Raw genomic sequence first — 18,062 nt, 5'->3', positions numbered from 1 at the left:
CACTTCAGTTTACATGACTAGCTCTCCAGCTAGCTGTTGGTGGGATGATGGAGTGAATGATGGAAATGGTAGAAGCAATGCGCCAATCAATAGTAATTGCTGGTTGTTGAAGCGCCATTGTAACATTAAGAGAATCACCCTTTAAGATAAAAGAGGATAACCCTAACGAAACTGTCAAACGAGCAGCCAGAAGAGCAGCAGTAGCCTCACCAAAAAGAGCAGAGCAAGATGGGATAATAATGGAGGAACACTTGATTATAGAACCAGTAGAGTCTCTACAGACTGCAGCTTGGGCAGAAAAAGTAGGTCTGATAGCAGTATCATAGTTTATCTTGAAAAATGGAGGAGATGGACTCTTCCAGACTTCAAGAGTTTTATCATATTTGGTTTTCCACGCTGAAAAGTGTTCTTGTGCTGTCTTGTTGATAGTAGTTGATATAAGAAGAGCATTCGGGATAATGCCATCATGATAAGCTTTATTCCTGGTAAACCAAAGGTAGTCACAAGCAACAACAGCAAATATTTGAAACCTATGAGTCTCTGCTGGAGGGACTCCAAGCATACGGTGTGGATGAAGAATAATAAGGAGCCAATCTGTCATGTTAGTAACATTTAAAGCAATTGTATCCAAATGCCAAAAAGATTAGCGCCAAACCACACGAGCAATGGGACAAGTGAAACTAAGTAGCAATCAAAAATTTGTATCCATTTTTCATGATATTATGTATGGATCAGATATATCATAGCGAATTCTTCAGAAAAAATTGTGTCTTCCACAATGGAATCTGATAAGTGAGATTTCGAGTAAGTGTTTACATAATCTTCTTCTGTCCGAAGAAATGATTCATCGAAATAAGGGGAGAGGTGAGGGAGTGGAAGGGGAGAAAGAGCTAATGAGGTGATGTGTGGATTTGGTTGAAAAAACACTAGTGGTTGAAGGGGTCCAGAGAAGGGAGTCAGAGTGGGGACGAATCTGAATTTTTAAAATTTCAGAGGTGGTAGTGGGGTCGAACAAGAAATGCAAGAGATTTTGCTTCCAGGACAAGGTAGGAGAATGAATAAGATCAGAAATGGCTAAAGGGTGATTAGAAGGGATAGAAGCCAATCTTGGTATAGGTTTAAAAGAAGGTGATGTTGGAATCCATGGTGTGGACCATATAGGGAGGCTTGAGTGATTATGATGAATAAAACAAGCTCCAACAGAAATGATAGGGAGAGTAGCCTTGATGCCATTCCAAATCCAGGAACCAGATGTAAGAGGAGAGGATAAGAAATTACCATACCTGATGTACTTATTCTGAAAAAGAGAAACCCATAAGTTGTTGTGGTTTGAGAGCAATTTCCAACCCAGTTTCGATATCAGAGACAAATTCACATCTTTCATAAGTCTGAATCCAAGGCCACCCTGATCTTTTGGCAAACATAAAGAAGCCCAAGATTTGAGTGAAAGATTGCAGGTTTTGTCCTTTGGGAAACCCCACCAGAAATTTTTAAAGGCCCTGTCCAATTGTTTACAGAGACCATCCGGGAACAGAAAAGAACTCATGGCATAGGAAGGAAGAGCAGAGACCACTGTTTTAATCAGAGTAGTTTTACCAACTTGTGACAAAGTTTTGGATCTCCAACCTTCGATTTTCCCATTTACCTTATCTAAGATATCGGAGAAAACTGCTTTTTTAGATTTTCCATACAGGATTGGGAGGCAAAGGTGTTTAGCAGTAGCTGGGGTGGTTTGGTAGGGGAGAAAGTTTCTGATAGCTAAAATAGTGGAAGTAGCTGTGTTCTTGCTAAAAAGGATATTGGATTTACTAGCATTGACAGTTTGTCCCGACCAAAAGCTATATTTGTTGAGGCACTCCTTAATAATAATTGCTTCGCTAGAGGTGGCAGTGGTGAAAATAACAAGATCGTCAGCAAATAAAAGATGGTTTAAGGGAGAACAAGATCTAGCTATTTTGAAACCACGAAGACGTTGATGAAACAGTCGGGAGAGAACTTCAATGCCAATAATAAAGAGAAATGGGGATGGGGGATCACCTTGACAAAGACCCCTAGATGGGGAAAACAAACCAAAAGGGCAGCCATTCAGGAGAACCGAAAAGGAAGAGGTCAAAATGCAGAGCCGGATCCAGTTGATCCAGGTGGGATGAAATCCAAGTTTTGTAAGAATAGCTAGCAGAAAAGACCATTCCATCTTGTCAAAAGCTTTTTCCATATAAATGTTAACAGCCATTAGGCCCCCTCTACCCCTTTTGGATTTGAGAGTGTGGAACATCTCATGAGCCAGTATCGAATTATCCTGAATATGGCAATTAGGAACAAAGGTTGTCTGAAATGGAGAGATAATATTGTTGAGGAGAGGCTTCAGCCTATTTGCAAGCAGCTTTGAGATGATCTTGTAAATAATATTACAAAGGCTGATGGGGCGGTAGTGATGCACAGAGGAGGCACCCATCTTCTTTGGAATTAATGCTATGAAAGAGTGATACTATTCCTTAAGCAGATGGTTATTCCTGAAAAAATTCCAGACAACTTGAAGGACAGTCAGTTTAATACTATCCCAATATTTCATGTAAAAAAGAGCTATAAAACCATCAGGGCTAGGGGCCTTAGAGGCACCTAGGCTGGCAAGAGCAGCATGAATTTTTGTTTCAGTTGGAATAGCACATAATATACTATTTTCTTCAGCAGAGACAGAGCAGTGAAAAAGATCAAATAACTCAGTGTTAGCAGTAGGATTTGTGGAGGCAAATAGATGCTTGGAATTGGAAACAAAACAATCACCAATAGAATTCCTATCTGAAATCCATCCATCATTTGAGGATTTTAGAAGATCAATAGCATTTCTTCTCCGCCGAATAAGGGTGCTAGTATGAAAAAATCGAGTGTTAAGATCCTTACAAGTCAACCAAAGTTCTCTAGATTTATGTTTCCAGAGGGATTCTTCCTGAATTAGATATTCATCTAAGAGGGATTTGAGGTGAAGCTCTAAGGCTAAGTTGGAATCTGAAGGAGGGGCTTGTTGAGTAATGTCGAGTAGTTGATAAATAGAATCCAATTTCCTTTTAATTTCTCCAAAGTAGTGCTTATTCCATTGTTTGATAGCCTGCTTTGTATTCTTTAATTTTTTTCATCAAGCAGAAAGCTGGAGAGCCAGACACAAGAATCGACCAGGCTTCATTAATAACTACTCCACAAGTGGGATCTCTTGTCCAAAATTCTTCATAGCGAAAAGGGCGAGGGAGAGTAGGGGATCTAGATGATGTATCTAAGAGCAGAGGGTTGTGATCAGAATTATGAGCTGGCAAATGAGTAACAGAGAAAGAGGGGAAGTGTTGAATCCATTGATTTGTAGTGATGCCCTGATCAAGACGTTTTTTAATCAAACAATGACCTTGCCGGTGGTTAGACCACGTATAGGGGTTACCAGAAAAACCCAGATCAATCATACCAAACTGATTCATAAAAGAGCTAAAAGTATTCCTGCAGAACATTGGGAAAGGTCTACCGACCAATTTGTCATGTTGAGCAGTTATAGCATTAAAATCACCCATACAAAGCCAGGGAAAATCACAGTTATCTCCGAAAACAGCTAGAGTGGTCCAGAAATCAGAATTGGATTTCTGATAAGGGGGTCCATAAACAAACGAAATCAACCATTTGACAGTAGGGGAGCCTGAACATTCATACTGTAACCAAGCTGAAGCAATAAAGAACTAGCTGTAGAAGATGCAGTCTTTGTTTCAGACAGAAATATAATATCAGGATTGTTCTTCCTTATCAAAGCCCGTAAACGACGAATTGTAGAGGATTGAGCCAAACCTCTACAATTCCAAGATAAAATTTTCATGTTGTACAGAAAACTTAACAAGAAATCCAATGGCCCTAAAACACAGAACTGCCAAAAACAAACAATCCAAAATAGCAAACAAAGGAAACCCCAAAATCTGGCAGAAAACCGAAAAACACCAGGCAAAGGCAAAACACCAAGAAGAAACCAGAGAATACCGAAAAAGCTCTCCACAGATCAAAAACCTGGGAGAAGGAAACGCTGTACTGATCACGACCAACAATCAATTTCGCAGCCCAGGGACTCGAAAATTCCAGCACTGCACCACCGACTGAGCTCAGAAGCAGCCACCGCCAGAAAAATCTGTGGGAACAGGACAGAAATTGGATTTGAAATTGAGGAAGGCGGACAAAACTGAAGGATAGCTCGTGGTAATTTTGGAAGAAAACGGATTGAGAAGATGGGAAATCCTCACAAAAGAGAGAAACAGCTAGAAGAAATTTTTTTCCTTTTTAGGGTTGCAGGAAAATTGAAGAGGGAAGAGAGAACAAAGAAAACTGATATATTGGGTGAAATCTGGAAGATGGTTGTTCAGCCTCGCTAGGAGGTGGAAGGCCACGAAAAGCAGAGAGTAAACCTCTGAAAGAGGTGGAGGGTAATCCTCACAAGGAGGAGGTGGGTTTCTCAGCGAGTTTTTGTTGTCCGAGTTTAATTTAAAAAAAATGCAAAATATTGCTTGCCATAAGAATAGGTGTACTTTAAATTTTGCCAGTAGTATGGTCACTGCGGTGGTCTTCCTGAATGCGAAGACAGACAGTGGATAGAAACTTCGGGTGCAAGCAAGATCAAGGTGATATTCATCCATACACATTATAAGCATCAAACAAACTCGCGTGGGAAATAATGATGTTCAAACACTGAAACACTAACACCGATAGCATTACATATTCTAGAACCAACTGCTGATCCGTCTCCCTCGAAACTTGGTTAGTAACTAATTCTGCACCTCCTTTGCCTTAGAAATACTCATGATGTACTCAATCTCCTCAGTGACTTCTTTCATGGAAGGCCGATTCTGTCGACGTTCCTCCAAGCAACCCACAGCAAGAAACCCCAAAGCCTTCATAGTCTCCATCTCCAAAGTGCTTGCTCCCTCTTTAAGTATCGGATCAATGGCATCCATCAACCTCTCTTCCTCCACCAATCTCTGCACATAAACTGCCAAGTTCACATCATCTGGGTCCCTGTTAAAATCAATAGCCTTCTGAGACGTCAACAGCTCCAACAGCACAACTCCAAAGCTATAAACATCGCTTTTATCCGTCAACTGATAATTTCTATAATATTCAGGATCAAGGTATCCAAGAGTCCCCTGAGCACACGTTGAGACGTGGCTCAAGTCGGTATGAGCCAACCTAGACAACCCGAAATCCGAAACCTTGGCATTCAATTTCTCATCCAGCAGAATGTTACTGGACTTGACATCTCGGTGATATATTGGAGGAACTGCAGAGGAATGGAGGTATGCAAGACCTTCAGCAGCATCGTGGGCGACGCGGAGACGATCGCTCCAAGCAAGGCTACTTCGCCCGCCGGATTTCTGACCCTGAAAATGTTCTAAAAGAGTTCCATTTTCAATATACTCGTAGACCAAAATAGGCTGCTCTAACTCAACACAGCAGCCAAGCAGGCGCACGAGGCTTCGGTGGTTGACTTGGCAGAGAATCCGGACCTCGTTGAGGACCTGGTCAGTGCCTTTGGTGTTTCCAAGCTTGGCGCACTTGACAGCAACTTCAGTGCCATCTTGTAGAATGCCTTTGTAGACGTCACCATACCCTCCGGAACCAAGGAGGCGGTCTCTGGAGAAGTCGTGTGTTGCTTTCTTGATCTGTTTGCCAGTGAATAGCTTTGCAGCTCTGCCTCCGCCGTTGGCATTTAGGATTTCTTCACGCTCTCTGGCCAGCCGCTCTTGTGCTTCTTTGATGCGCCTGTGGCGTTTGTAGAGTAGAATTGCAACGATGGCCACAACCAGCGTTGCAGCAAGACCACTAGTTAAGCCTACAAAAACACTTTCTCATTTTTGTTACACGTAATAGAGCTACAAGGTTCTAATTCGCATCCTCCGTGCACTTCCATTGCGAGAGGATGGTCTCAAAAAGGTTTTTGCAAAAAATATTAAAATAAATTAAATATAAGAAAGCGGAAGCAAAAGAAAGATGCTTAATTAGGGTACAACAACTTTCTTATAAATTTATGTGTTAGTTCACCGGATACAATATAATGAAAATTAAACATAAAAAAATTCTAATTATTTAGCGGCCAACACATGTCCAAGTGAATTAACATATCAACTTGTAAAAAAATTATACTACAACTACGTCGGCTAGGCATTACCATGAGTAATACTATTCTTTATACCTATTTTATATTGGCTAACATAACGTGTTTTAAGTAACTTCAAGAGTAAATTACTTTAAAAAAAATTTACAAGACACAACCGTAATCAATATAAAATAAGTATGGTAAATGGTCTGAAGTGCATAATTAATCTTTCCTCTAATTTACAAATGGACATAAAGTTATTACAAATTGAGTTTTACAACCTAATCTTTAAAAAAGTGACATGTCCCTTGGTAGGTGACATGTTTTTTTTAATAGCATTAATAAATAAAAAAACATGTTTTTTTTTTTTATATATATTTAAAAGGACATATACCAAAAATAATAATAGAAAAAAAAAAAAAAAAGAAAGAAAAAAGAAAGAAAAATTGTAGAAATTTATGTCCTTAAGAAAGTACCTGCTATGAGTGCAGTCCGGTCTGAATCGCCGCAACTGCCAGTAATTTGACAATCTGCACAAAAATAAAACAAAGCGATGTGTTATGTTAGCCACTGCACTCCACCTGTGAAATATCTGTCAAAAAAAAAAAAAATCCAACTTACTCTCAACACACACCCCTTCAACAGGGTTCCACACAAGCGGCGAGTTACAGAAACACCGACGGACCCCAGCCTCAGCTGGGTCGGGCCCACAAGTGGAGTTAGAGTTAGAGTTAGAGTTGGACCCATCATTACAGTCCGCCTGAGACCCGCACACCGGTTCCGGAGGCAACACCCACTGGATCTCCAGACCCGGCTGGGGCCACCGGTTCACGGGCAAGGTCGGATCCAAGTTCACAAAGCTCGTGTAAGCGCTACACCCGGACTGCCGGACCCGGATCATGTACGAGGTGGACGACCCGCCCGCCCTGAACGTACAACACAGCGGTGCGTCCTCGCATGGACCCACGGCCCCGCTGTTGTTGACGTACACGTGGCAGAGACTCGTTGACGAGCAATTCAACGGTGATCTGAGGAGGTCGCTGGTACAGTTGAGGTAGATGATGGTGTTGCTGCTGGTGACGTTGAAGGGGAGGCTGCTGTTCAGCTGGACGCCCTGGTGGGCGATATCCGAGGTGATGCAGGTGTTTGGGAGGAAGTTGGAGGGGGTAATCACAAACCGTTGGGCGGAGGGGTTGATGGACGCGATCGGGTAGGTGTTGTTGAGCGTGTCCAACTTGAGAGAGCCCCCGTCGCACAGGATCTTGTACGACTGGTCTCCGCACGTGGGGCCCGTGCTTAGCGGGTAAGGGATTGTGATGTTGCCGCAGTTGGGACAGCGTACAGCGGAGGTTGCGCACCCGGCGCACATTAGCAGCGCCGCCGTGAATATGAGCAGCTTAGTGGTCGCCTCCATTGACAGAGAGAGCGAGAGAGAGAGGGTAGTGGATGGGGGCTTTGACGTATTGGTTCTTGAAATGAATGTGCAGAGGCCTTATTAGTCAAAGCTGGTGATATGTATTTGGCCGGAAAAATGGAAGATTCGTAAAGCAACTTCTGCCTGTCAAAATCGGTTGACAATCTTTATTAATTTTGACTCTAGCTTCAGTAGTGGCATCCACCTTTTTTTTTTTTTAAAAAAAAAAAAAAAAAAAAAAAAAAAAAAAAAAAAAAATCGTCTAGATAGTTAGTTTTATCCATTTTAGTGCTTGTTTAGGATTTTATCTGAAAAATCATAAATTCTGCTCAGGTTTTTTTTTTTTTTTTTTGGTTGGTATAAAAACTAAAAAGAGTAATATTTTATACTAAATTTTTATTCTACAATTATATTATAATACTGATGTGTTAATCTTAATCAACTTTTAATATTTATTTGTTAAAATGACAAATACAAAAATTTGTTAAAATTGTGTCAGCATTATGAAATATAAATGTAAAATATAACATTACTCATTTAAAAAAAAAATTAATTAACCTAAATAATTTTAAATTACGGGTTGTGAACATCTCTATACTTTAAATCTTAAATTTAGAAATTCTTTTGTATATTAGAATGTGAAGGATTTGATGATGTATTTAATTGGAAAAGATATTAAATTTTTAGGTAAAATCCTAAAATAAAACTAACTTCGTTGGGTTTTTGTGGTTCACTGTTAGGTTCAAATACTTTGGATATGGAAAAATAATAAAGGTTAAGTGGGATACATGGTGGCAATATAAAATAAAAATGGTCTAATCAATAATGTAGTCTTCTTTCAACAGTTTAAAAGAGAACCTTCTACTCCGACAGGTCAATGACTTGTTTGAATGAAATCACTTTCAGCAATTCTATATAAAAATGAACACGCGGATAAACTTGAAAAAAAAAAAAAATACCCAATTCATTTCATTGACTTCATTTGTCAACGATATTATTCATACATATCCCTACAATTAAAACCCGCCGGTTCCTGCGGCAACGCCCATTGTATTTCCTACCCTAGTTCGGGCCATGAGTCCACCAGCAAATGCGAGTCCAAGTTCTCGAAACTCGCGTAGAACCCTACAGCCTTAGCCTCGAAACTGAATCATCATATACGCCTATAGACAGAATTTGAGGGATCCGGCCATTTCTTACCCATATTGCTAAAGAGTTTTTACATCATAAAAATTCTTTTATATTTATTAACCGAATTGCTAATGATCCAAACATTAAAATTATTGAGAATCTATATCCTAATTAAAGGGCATGCACTAAAAATAAAGGAGACTATGGACTCTACTCAACCTCATTCCATTGGATCATTAAATAAGACAAAGGCAGATTTCCATAGTGTACTTGAAATTAGATTGATTTTTTTTTTCTCAAATTTGATTTATTACAGTGGCATGTGCTCAAAATCCATGTGAAAAGCACTTTTAATAAAACATGTAATTCTAACGTGCATTCTTACGAATTTATGTGACAATCACAGATTTTGAACATACCAATTTAATAAAATGAACTAAAAAAATTTCCTCTAACCTGATTTGAAAGAAAATTTTGTCCATAAAAACATCATCCACAACGTAATTTTTTTTTTTTTTTTTGGTTGAGGAGACATCCACAACGTAATTGATAGAATACAAAAACACTCCTGTACATAACAATTACAAGGCATATCATTACATCAGAAAGTTATTTATCCCTCGCCAACTACTGCATTAGAGGGTTCAAATTGCATAAAGAGGGACATACACAATGGATGAACAACAATGTTACACATCTTGGAACCGATGCTTGGTTCTTGCAACGGTGTTATAGATAGGGCCAGTCATGGTGAACATGAGCCAAGAAAGAATTGAGTACATACATATATGTATATGTATACAAGCTACTGTATGTACATATACATATTACTCAGTTACCGATCTAGAAAACTGCTAACTACAAAATTGTGGGAAGGCCTCTAGCAAGTGAAGAATTCAAGTGGGTGACTCGGCAAGAAGAAGGGTATGCCACCAGCCACAAGCAACACTTTTAGGGACACAACCATCAATAGTGACTTGAGAAGGAATGTTGCGGTCGATCACATCGCCCAAACCAAGCTGCCAAGAGCGAACGGTGACTTTAAATTAGTTCCATGGTATGGATATGGAAACCGAATAATGCAAAATTAGATTCCCTAGCGTAAGTTGGTCCTTTAAGTGCTAACAAAACACTTCAAAACACATTTCATGTGATACAAAATACAAAACGATGAAATTATATAAACGCAGTGCGGTGCCGTGGTAACAGTGGCTTGATGACTGATCAGTCCAAGAATAATACCTGGCCGTATTTGTTCCATCCCCAGCAGAACACTTTCCTATCCTCTTCAAGAAACAGAGACAACCGAGTAAGTCAGCAGGTTGTCAATGACAATATATTTGTAAGCATTAATTCATATAAAGTTAAAATTCTCATATACATGATTAAAATGTAATAGAATATGTGTACGAGGTGAGTGAGTAGCTTTGTTGCATATGACTCAATATGAAAAAGTTAGAAAAAGGAATATGACTACCTACTGAAGTAATACCTTTTATGTTTCACCATTTCAAATTATAGTTATGTTCGATTAGTCCAAGATGTTAGTAGTAATTCAAGCTTAATTCATCATTCTAAAGCCTTTCCCGGTATGATCCCTTAATTAGTCTTTAATAATATCAGTACCACTATTTGCCTTCACAAAAGTAAAGTCTTTGCCTATGAGGTTATATTTATTGGGCTTTCTCTCCACTCAGTTATCCCATTAATAAGAAATTTTTTAATTAGCAGAAATTTACTAAAGGAAACTATTAATCATTACAACTTGGACATGACTATCCCATTTGAACTTATATTTGAGACCAAACAAAACATTTATGCTTAATTTAGTGGCTGAAAAAATTGAATATAGTTTTTAACAAATAACTATATAACATAGATATAACTATTTATATGCAAAGAAATAACTATAAACTGTGGAAGTTTCATTGAACTACCACACCTGGATTGAGTACTGATATATGTGTCCAAGGAACACACCCACTGTTTCTTCCCTTTTTTCTGTTTTACTTCTATATTTATCTTTTCCCCTGTTGGTATGGAAAGGTGAAGGTGTACGGAGTGCAAAACTAAAGTATGGCAGTGTTCAAATTTGCATAAACATGACATGTTCATGGGTCTTAGGGTGGTTTCCCGTTATCACTTAGCAAAAACGAATTATAGATGCCATACAAATCCATGGTGGCATACCAGTTATTAAGGCACTGTGACGTGCCCCACATGACACACTTTTTGCATGCATATTTTCCAAGCTTGAAGCATCCAATAGCCTTGGCAGAGTCTGGTATAAAAATTCAAGTACCAAAGTTAATTGCAAAAATACCATTCAAGGGAGAGAATTTCTCAACATGAATAGAACATTGAGACAGTGGTAACGACGAAGTAAAGTTAGATCAGAAGTAGAAGAATAAAATACTTTTTCGTAACTTAGAAGTCATCCACATTCCAACATTATAAGATAAAGGTAAGGCTAAGAATTATAAAAAACTGGTTGGGTCATTGACTAGTTTATCAATCTAAGCCATTATATCATTGGTACGACTGACATAGCTAGGTTGTTGCTTAGAATTTTCAAGCTAGGAATCAACATACCACTGGCACAACCGTGTTATAGGATGAGAGATTATCATTGCCTCACTATTTTAATGAAGGAAACAACAAATGAGTATACCTCAGCTTGATCAGCACCAGTTCCCAACTGCCCAAACTGATTCCCACCAAATGCATACACATCACCATCTGCTGATATGCAGATTGTGTGCCACAGTCCCACAGCAACACTCTCTATTTGGATACCAAGTAAGGAAGACACACAAGTTGGGTTTAACTCATCATCTGTACTTCCTTGCCCACACTTGACAAAAACAACATGACAAAGCAAACAGTTTTACTTCTTTATCATGGTTAACCAAAACATGCAGCAACAAAGAGAGTTGAAAAGAGAACAGTAAAAGGAACATAATAGATCAACCCTTTTTCATTTATCTTAAAAATCTATAGTGCTTTTTCTTTACAATTTTATACTTTACCCACACAGGTTAATCCAGAAGAATAACCAAAAGTTGGGACTCAACCAGTATCAGGGATTGATATAAGGATTAAATGTTAAACATGACAGCTGAGTAGAAAAGCATATACTTTGGGTAGTTTGGTTGCATAATTTTGAAGCTGAATTCCAATAAACTTAACAGTAAAGAAATCAATGGCACAGAAACATGAAAGAAATGGTACCCCCATATCAGATAAAGCAGTAGACATGTTTCAATCCAGTGCATTCTGCTTCATAAAAACTGCAGTTGTTTCTAAAGGTTTTCGGATGCAGGCTGGGTCTAACCGTTTGGTGTTTAAGCCCAATGCTAAGAGGGCAACATTGGTGGGCTCGGTTACGGGCCTTGGGCATGTTGTGGGCTTTGAAGACATGGGCCCTCGGCTTTTAACGGATCTTGAAGCGGGTATTTGACCGTTTGCGGGTTCTGATGCAGGCCCGGGTATGGGGGGCTGCCTGAATCCTCTCGTCTCTCCGGAGGCGACGTCGGCGGAGGTTAAGGCTTTTTTTCCGGTATGAGGGGTCTGCTTTCGTTGTGCCGGTTGGTTTTGGTTCGTCTTCGGCGTTGGTGGTGAGGGGTTAAGGGAGGTGATTATAGGGATGGGGATCATCCTCGAGAGGAAAAGGGTGCCTACTCTAAGTCCAAAGGCAAAATGGAGCTTTTGAACTTAGAATGCTCCATAAATAATGATAATACAGGCGCGGGAAAGGCAAGGTTTGTGTTTTTTAGCGGCAAGTGTTCTATGGGTTTCAGGTTTTAGGGCTTCAGGGCTTTTGGGTGAGTTCTATTTGGTGTTTAGGGTTTAGGGTTGCTCATATACACAACTTTTATCAGCAACTAGAAAAGACTACATTCTATCTATGAACTAATGCTAATAGAATGTTGCAATGGACTTGTTGCGGTTAGGTCAGATAACAGTACATAAAGTGGGAAGCACACAAAAGTCAGGTTACATCTCAAGGAAATGGATAAATAATATCTCCTAAAATCCACAGATGTAGAGAATATTGCAATATCAAATTAAAGTTAAAACTCATATTATAAACTAAAGATTCCTGCTGCCCGCAGGGAGTTGGGATTAAGAGCGCTTGTGCTAGATCATAAAGCTTGGACTTTATAACACATTGAATCCCTTTATATATTTATTTTAGGGAAAAATGCATCATCAGTATCTGTGGTTGGCTTAATTTACAAATCACTCACTGGAGTCAAATTTCATTAAAAAAATTGACAGATACCGTTAGGTGTCATACTAGTGCCAATAAAATGGTGACACGTGTCACTCTTAATAAATAAATATAAATATATAAAACTAAAACTATTTTTTTAAAAAAAAAAAAAAGAAAAAAGAAAAAAGAAGAAAGGAAAGGGGTGGTTGCCCCTAGATTAGGCTGAGGGTGGCTTCCCCCAGCTCGCAAACCACCCTTAGTTGGGCACCCCTTCCTTTTTTTTCTATTTTTCTATTTTTTTTAAAAAAATATATATATATTTTTAGTTTTATATATTTAATATTTTTATTATTTTTATTAAGAGTGACACATGTCACCATCTTATTGGTGCTGATGTGGCACCTAGCGGAATATGTCAAATTTTTTAACGGAATTTGACTCCAGGGAGCGATTTGTAATTTAGCCAACCATAGGGACCTCTAAATTCACTTTGATACCACAATGAGCTATTTGTAAATTAGACCAACCACAGGGATTGACGATGCATTTTTCCCTTTATTTTATCTATGTTTCAATAAGTGAAAAAATGAACCCCTTTAGCTAAATTGCCCTAGAATAAATAATGGATCATACTGATAAATAAGTACATGAAGTTCTGTTGGTTTTTAAACAATCAGGTTTTACATTTAAGAAAAAAAAAAAAAAAAAACAAAAAGATAAGGTTTTGTGTGTTGATGCTTCTTTAGATTTCATTTCCAAAGTAGTATTGATCAACATCCAAAGTCAGATTAGCATTAGATCAAAACGGTGAACCATACTACTAGATGACATATATCGGTTAACTAATAATTTCAAGAAGAGAAAAGCACGAGGCACAAAAGCACACAACACAAAGAAATTCACTTGTCCAGAAAAACTCACCTGTCCATACAGTCCCCAACCAAAAGTAAGTAACGCTCCAGCATCTATATGAAAGAAATGATATATGGAAAATGTGAGTACATGCCATGTTAACCACATAAACATGGCCAAGTAGAAACAAATAAATTCCACATTTATGTTTTTTCAGATAAAAAACAATTATTTTATTTCCATATTTACTCTAGTTAATTCCAGTACAAATGAATTCATGGTGAATATTAAGGTTCAAAAAAGTTTCTTAATAAGGATTTTTTTTTTTGATGAATAATATTTCTTAATAAGGATAGATACCCTTCATGTTAGTTAGGATTCGTAAGTATCATTTTTTCTATCTAAAATAACATTAAATGAGCCTCGCATTTCAAATGGATTTCGTGAGTTTTAGTAATTATTCTTGCAATTGTTCACATTTTTTCATATGCTACTACATATTAATACAAAGCACGCACAATTTTCAAATCTTTCTGTTCTCTCCCTTAAATTTAAAAGTTCTCTTTTCAATTTTCATATTAAAACAACATTTTCACAAGTTTTAAATTGTTTTAAATTTGTAATGATATCATAGTTATTTCAATAAATCTTACAATTCCCTGTTCAAATCTGAAAAGAATCTGTCCATCTTTTCTAGAGTTTAGAATTCAACAACCTTTATATCAGCTGGGATGCATACATGATCAGATAATCAAATGAGTTAAAAACTTCAGAGTTACAACATTAGAGAGGATCCAGCACGAATGCTCATGACTTCATACTTAATGGTAGAACTACTTCATAGGCATACCTGTGATTACTGCACTATGTCGCCCTCCACAAGCAATCCCCTTCACATAACTTCCAGGAACTCTAAAAGCCTGTCCCTCGGAAATCATGCTTCCTCTAGAGAGTGCTGCAGCTCTATCTTTTCCATAAGAAGAGGGCTCTATACAAGGCACAGGATGAGGAGAGGACACCATACGTATCCGGGAGCCTAAACCAAGCTGCCCTTCGCCTCCATAGCCCCAACCCCACACCTGTCCTATATCTGAAACTTTGGGAAATCAGTATCATATGTCTTGCTTTAGAAAATTGATCTTCCATAGCGTCAAATTTCATACTGCATACCAACCTACGTACCATGACCAGAATACAAAAAACAATGCATCAAAACTGTGGCATAGAGGCAGCAATTATTCAGAACACAGTTGAATTACCTGACAATACTAAAGTATGGCGCCCCCCAGCAGCAACAGAGGCTATCCTTATTCCAGGGTTCAGCGTCACAAGGCATGGCAATGCTGAGAGAGATTCATCACCAGATGATGAACTTTCAGCTGTTTGCTTTGCTGACGATATTCTTCTTCGTTTTGTACTTTCTTCTCCACCTCCTCTAGCATCAGCACTGGATACGGTTCCACCAGTTGATCGTGAGCCTTGAGAGGTAGGGCTAACTGTCAGAGAACCACCTCTACTAGTCAGCAACAAGGAATACAAGACTCTCTTCGTTGTCACAATTCATGACAATGATGCCAAACTGAAAGTACCTTGCTCTGTCAAAAATGAATTCTGCCTTTCAAACACATCCTTTTCAAAGCTCCCTCCCAAACTTGGGTCTCCAAAAACCTTCCCAGAGGGAACACACTCCTTCCACCCCCAAGTATAAACTTCTCCAGTCCCTGAATTTAAACACGTAAACTCACTAAATGACTCAACACAGAGTAAATTACACATTTAGAACTATAAGACATTGGTGAATTCACTTGCTTCTATATTTCAATCAGTTACCAATAGCTTGTAAAAGTTGGTTTTCTCTTATATAAGCAAACAAGGGTGCACCCCCTAGCTGTCTTTGCTTTTGACAGCCTGAAGTGACAAGCAGAAAAAAATTATTTCTACGTTTTTTTTCTACGCCCTTCATTCATTTACTTAATTCTAATCAAAATTACCTGTAACTGCAACACAGTGTGCCCAACCTGCTGCAGCTTTCACTATAGAAACTTCGGTTGGAAGAGGGAAAGGCTCCGGAGTTTCCTTAACAAGTAGAAACATTTGAATTACTTTAACAAAAAGAACTAAAAGATAATAGTAAATAAGAACTCAATGAAGCTCAAGCAGTACCCCATGCTTCCCAGATGTCACATAGCTTTGCCCTAGATCATCTGTTGAACCCCATGTAATGAGCTTTCCGGACTCTGATTGAAAAAGAAGCATCAGAGAAGACCAGCTCAATGTAACAAAAATTACACATAAAAGTGAGGTTTAACTAAACTAAAAAAAAAATGTAAGCAACGATTTAAAGACTGTATTATGAGGAAGATTATCTCTGAATTTGCAAGTTAAATTATTTAAATATTAGAATTAAGGAGAACTTCATCTCTGTGCGCGATTCCTGCAAGAAGAATTCCAAAGGGAGCAAAAATGGTGCTCCAAAGCTAATTTAGAGGAAAAGATAGTACTCGCATCCAATAAAACTTACATTTTCATAGTTTAGTATTCCAAAGAGATGGTTTTTCATCAAAAATCAAAACAGGAAAAAAAAAATCCCACTTCGAATCAAGTACAGAAGAAAATTTAATTTAGTGAGGGAAAACTTTATATATGAAAGAGAATAATGCGGTGAAAGAGAGATTAGAGATTGGAAAGAGAAAACCGAACATTTCAACATCCCAAAACCAAAACACATAGATCGCAGTGCTCAAATCCCTTTTCTTTCCTTTTGACACATTTTCTCGGCAATCAAACAGAGGCAAATGCACTAATAAACTACCTCTCCTGCCATACCAAACCAACGACATTCCCAAATCCAGTGTAAAAAAATAAAGCAAAAATCTTCAGAACCAAAAAAAATAAAAAATGAAAACGCTTGGCATCAAAGATTGAAGAAAGCACCAGAAATGGCCATGGCGAATCCGCAACCCCCGCCGCAAACATCCTTCCACGAGTCCCCGACTGAAACAATCGTCGCCGGAACCCTAACAACCATCGGAGACACCAGCGGCGATCTCTGCGGCAAAGCTCCCGGAAGGTAACCCCACATGTACACCAATTTCTCAATTTCCGCCTCCATTTTCACTGCCCCGTCGTCTCCTTTTCCCTCTCCATTCATTGCCTCTTCTCAGAAAAACCAAAGAAACAAAACGACACGAAAGTAATGCTCGGCAATGCTAGTGATTGTTGATCTCTGGTTGTATTTTCCTGCGGTGTCTGTTTGGAGAGAGAGAGAGTTTGGAGTTTGGTCATTGGTGGACTTCGGGGAGTCTTTTGAAAGTGCCCTAACGCTCTGCTTGGTGCATAAAAAGAGGTAGTATCATTTTCAGGGACATGGGGATGCCACGTAGGACGCTCACGTGGTGTTAGTTACACGTGGCAAGATCTGACCCGCAGACGCCCCGGCCATTGCTAGCCAGGAGTTGCCCGGAAGCTTCTGGAAGGTTAGGCCCTGCCCAAACTTCAGAGGCCGTGAGCGGAGCCGGCGTGCCCGCTCGCGTGCCACGTGTTGGCTTCGGACGCCAACTCCAATCATTGATAGCAGACACGTGTACGGTGAATGTCATTGTGGGGCCCCCTGATTCACAGACGAAGGATATTTCTTTAGTGCAAATTGAAACATTTTTGGAAGATTGTGAACCAATGGGCGAAAAGAACGTGGATCCCACGGAGTATTTGTGTCAAATCAAATTTCTTGTAAAACTATTCCAGCATGTTTGGTATTCACTTAATGATCATTACGATTGTCATCAAGGGTCGTTATTGGCATGATCGAGATTGTTCTTTACTTACCAAAAAAATATGATAATAATAATAATTAAGATTCTGTGTTATTTAACATGTCACATCTCATTTTGTATTAAAAATATCGCACGTCTCCTGTTAGTCATATGACTCATATAATAGCATTCTTTATTTGTGACGTAACAACGAAGATGTTTGGACATAAAAACTTTTATTATAATTTCTTTTTTATCATGAGATATTATTATATTAGTTATAATCAAATTTATTGTTTAATGGTTAATATAATAAGTGTTACGTCAGTCATATGTAGTAGTACCACATAAATGACTATGTCAAATTATAAACAAATTTATAATAAAAGTTATTGTACCCTTAACAACACCGATGTAATAATAATTATGATTGTCCAACGAAAAAAGCTTTTTTCCCGGTATTTATGATAATTTATAAAGACAGTATAAACCGTACGGTTTAGGGAAGAGTTCAAACTTCAAACCCATTGCATTGTCTAACACATGGGATAAAAAAGGGTCGTTCTTTGCGAACGTTCAAAAAAA

The 18,062-nt window shown here is 38.5% G+C and overlaps 2 protein-coding genes across 3 annotated transcripts; both read right to left on the bottom strand.

The window, feature by feature from the left end:
* Positions 1-4,618: 4,618 nt before the first annotated feature.
* On the bottom strand, positions 4,619-7,611 carry LOC133863457 (wall-associated receptor kinase-like 20). Its single transcript, XM_062299386.1, has 3 exons — positions 6,734-7,611; positions 6,589-6,642; positions 4,619-5,848 (listed from the first exon to the last, which is right to left on the bottom strand). Exons 1-3 carry the CDS (start codon positions 7,524-7,526, stop codon positions 4,785-4,787), a joined length of 1,911 nt encoding a protein of 636 aa, XP_062155370.1. The 5' UTR covers positions 7,527-7,611; the 3' UTR covers positions 4,619-4,784.
* Positions 7,612-9,203: 1,592 nt separating this feature from the next.
* Positions 9,204-17,130, bottom strand: LOC133864619 (ultraviolet-B receptor UVR8-like). Of its 2 annotated transcripts, none has more exons than XM_062301006.1 (11): positions 16,660-17,130; positions 15,889-15,962; positions 15,717-15,801; positions 15,315-15,446; positions 14,985-15,221; positions 14,576-14,821; positions 13,795-13,838; positions 11,329-11,511; positions 10,848-10,938; positions 9,900-9,943; positions 9,204-9,676 (listed from the first exon to the last, which is right to left on the bottom strand). In XM_062301006.1, exons 1-11 carry the CDS (start codon positions 16,874-16,876, stop codon positions 9,554-9,556), a joined length of 1,476 nt encoding a protein of 491 aa, XP_062156990.1. In that variant the 5' UTR covers positions 16,877-17,130; the 3' UTR covers positions 9,204-9,553. The 2 variants fall into 2 exon arrangements, with proteins under 2 accessions (XP_062156990.1, XP_062156991.1); XM_062301007.1 differs by having other exon boundaries at positions 14,576-14,815; positions 16,660-17,128.
* Positions 17,131-18,062: the final 932 nt, after the last annotated feature.

Source organism: Alnus glutinosa, chromosome 3 (assembly GCF_958979055.1).
Source record: "Alnus glutinosa chromosome 3, dhAlnGlut1.1, whole genome shotgun sequence".
NCBI lineage: Eukaryota > Viridiplantae > Streptophyta > Magnoliopsida > Fagales > Betulaceae > Alnus > Alnus glutinosa.
The sequence above is the reverse complement of the archived record's forward strand: the minus strand, read 5'-3'. Positions and strand labels throughout refer to the sequence as shown.

Coding starts and splice junctions, on each gene's coding strand:
- LOC133864619 (XM_062301006.1), bottom strand. CDS start 16,876: ATGAATGGAGAGGGAAAAGGAGACGACGGGGCAGTGAAAATGGAGGCG. Junction 14,822..14,984: donor CCATACTTTAGTATTGTCAG/GTAATTCAACTG, acceptor GATTTCCCAAAG/TTTCAGATATAGGACAGGTG. Junction 9,944..10,847: donor TCACAGTGCCTTAATAACTG/GTATGCCACCAT, acceptor TGTTTCTTGAAG/AGGATAGGAAAGTGTTCTGC.
- LOC133863457 (XM_062299386.1), bottom strand. CDS start 7,526: ATGGAGGCGACCACTAAGCTGCTCATATTCACGGCGGCGCTGCTAATG. Junction 6,643..6,733: donor TGAAGGGGTGTGTGTTGAGA/GTAAGTTGGATT, acceptor ATTTTTGTGCAG/ATTGTCAAATTACTGGCAGT. Junction 5,849..6,588: donor CCGGACTGCACTCATAGCAG/GTACTTTCTTAA, acceptor GTGTTTTTGTAG/GCTTAACTAGTGGTCTTGCT.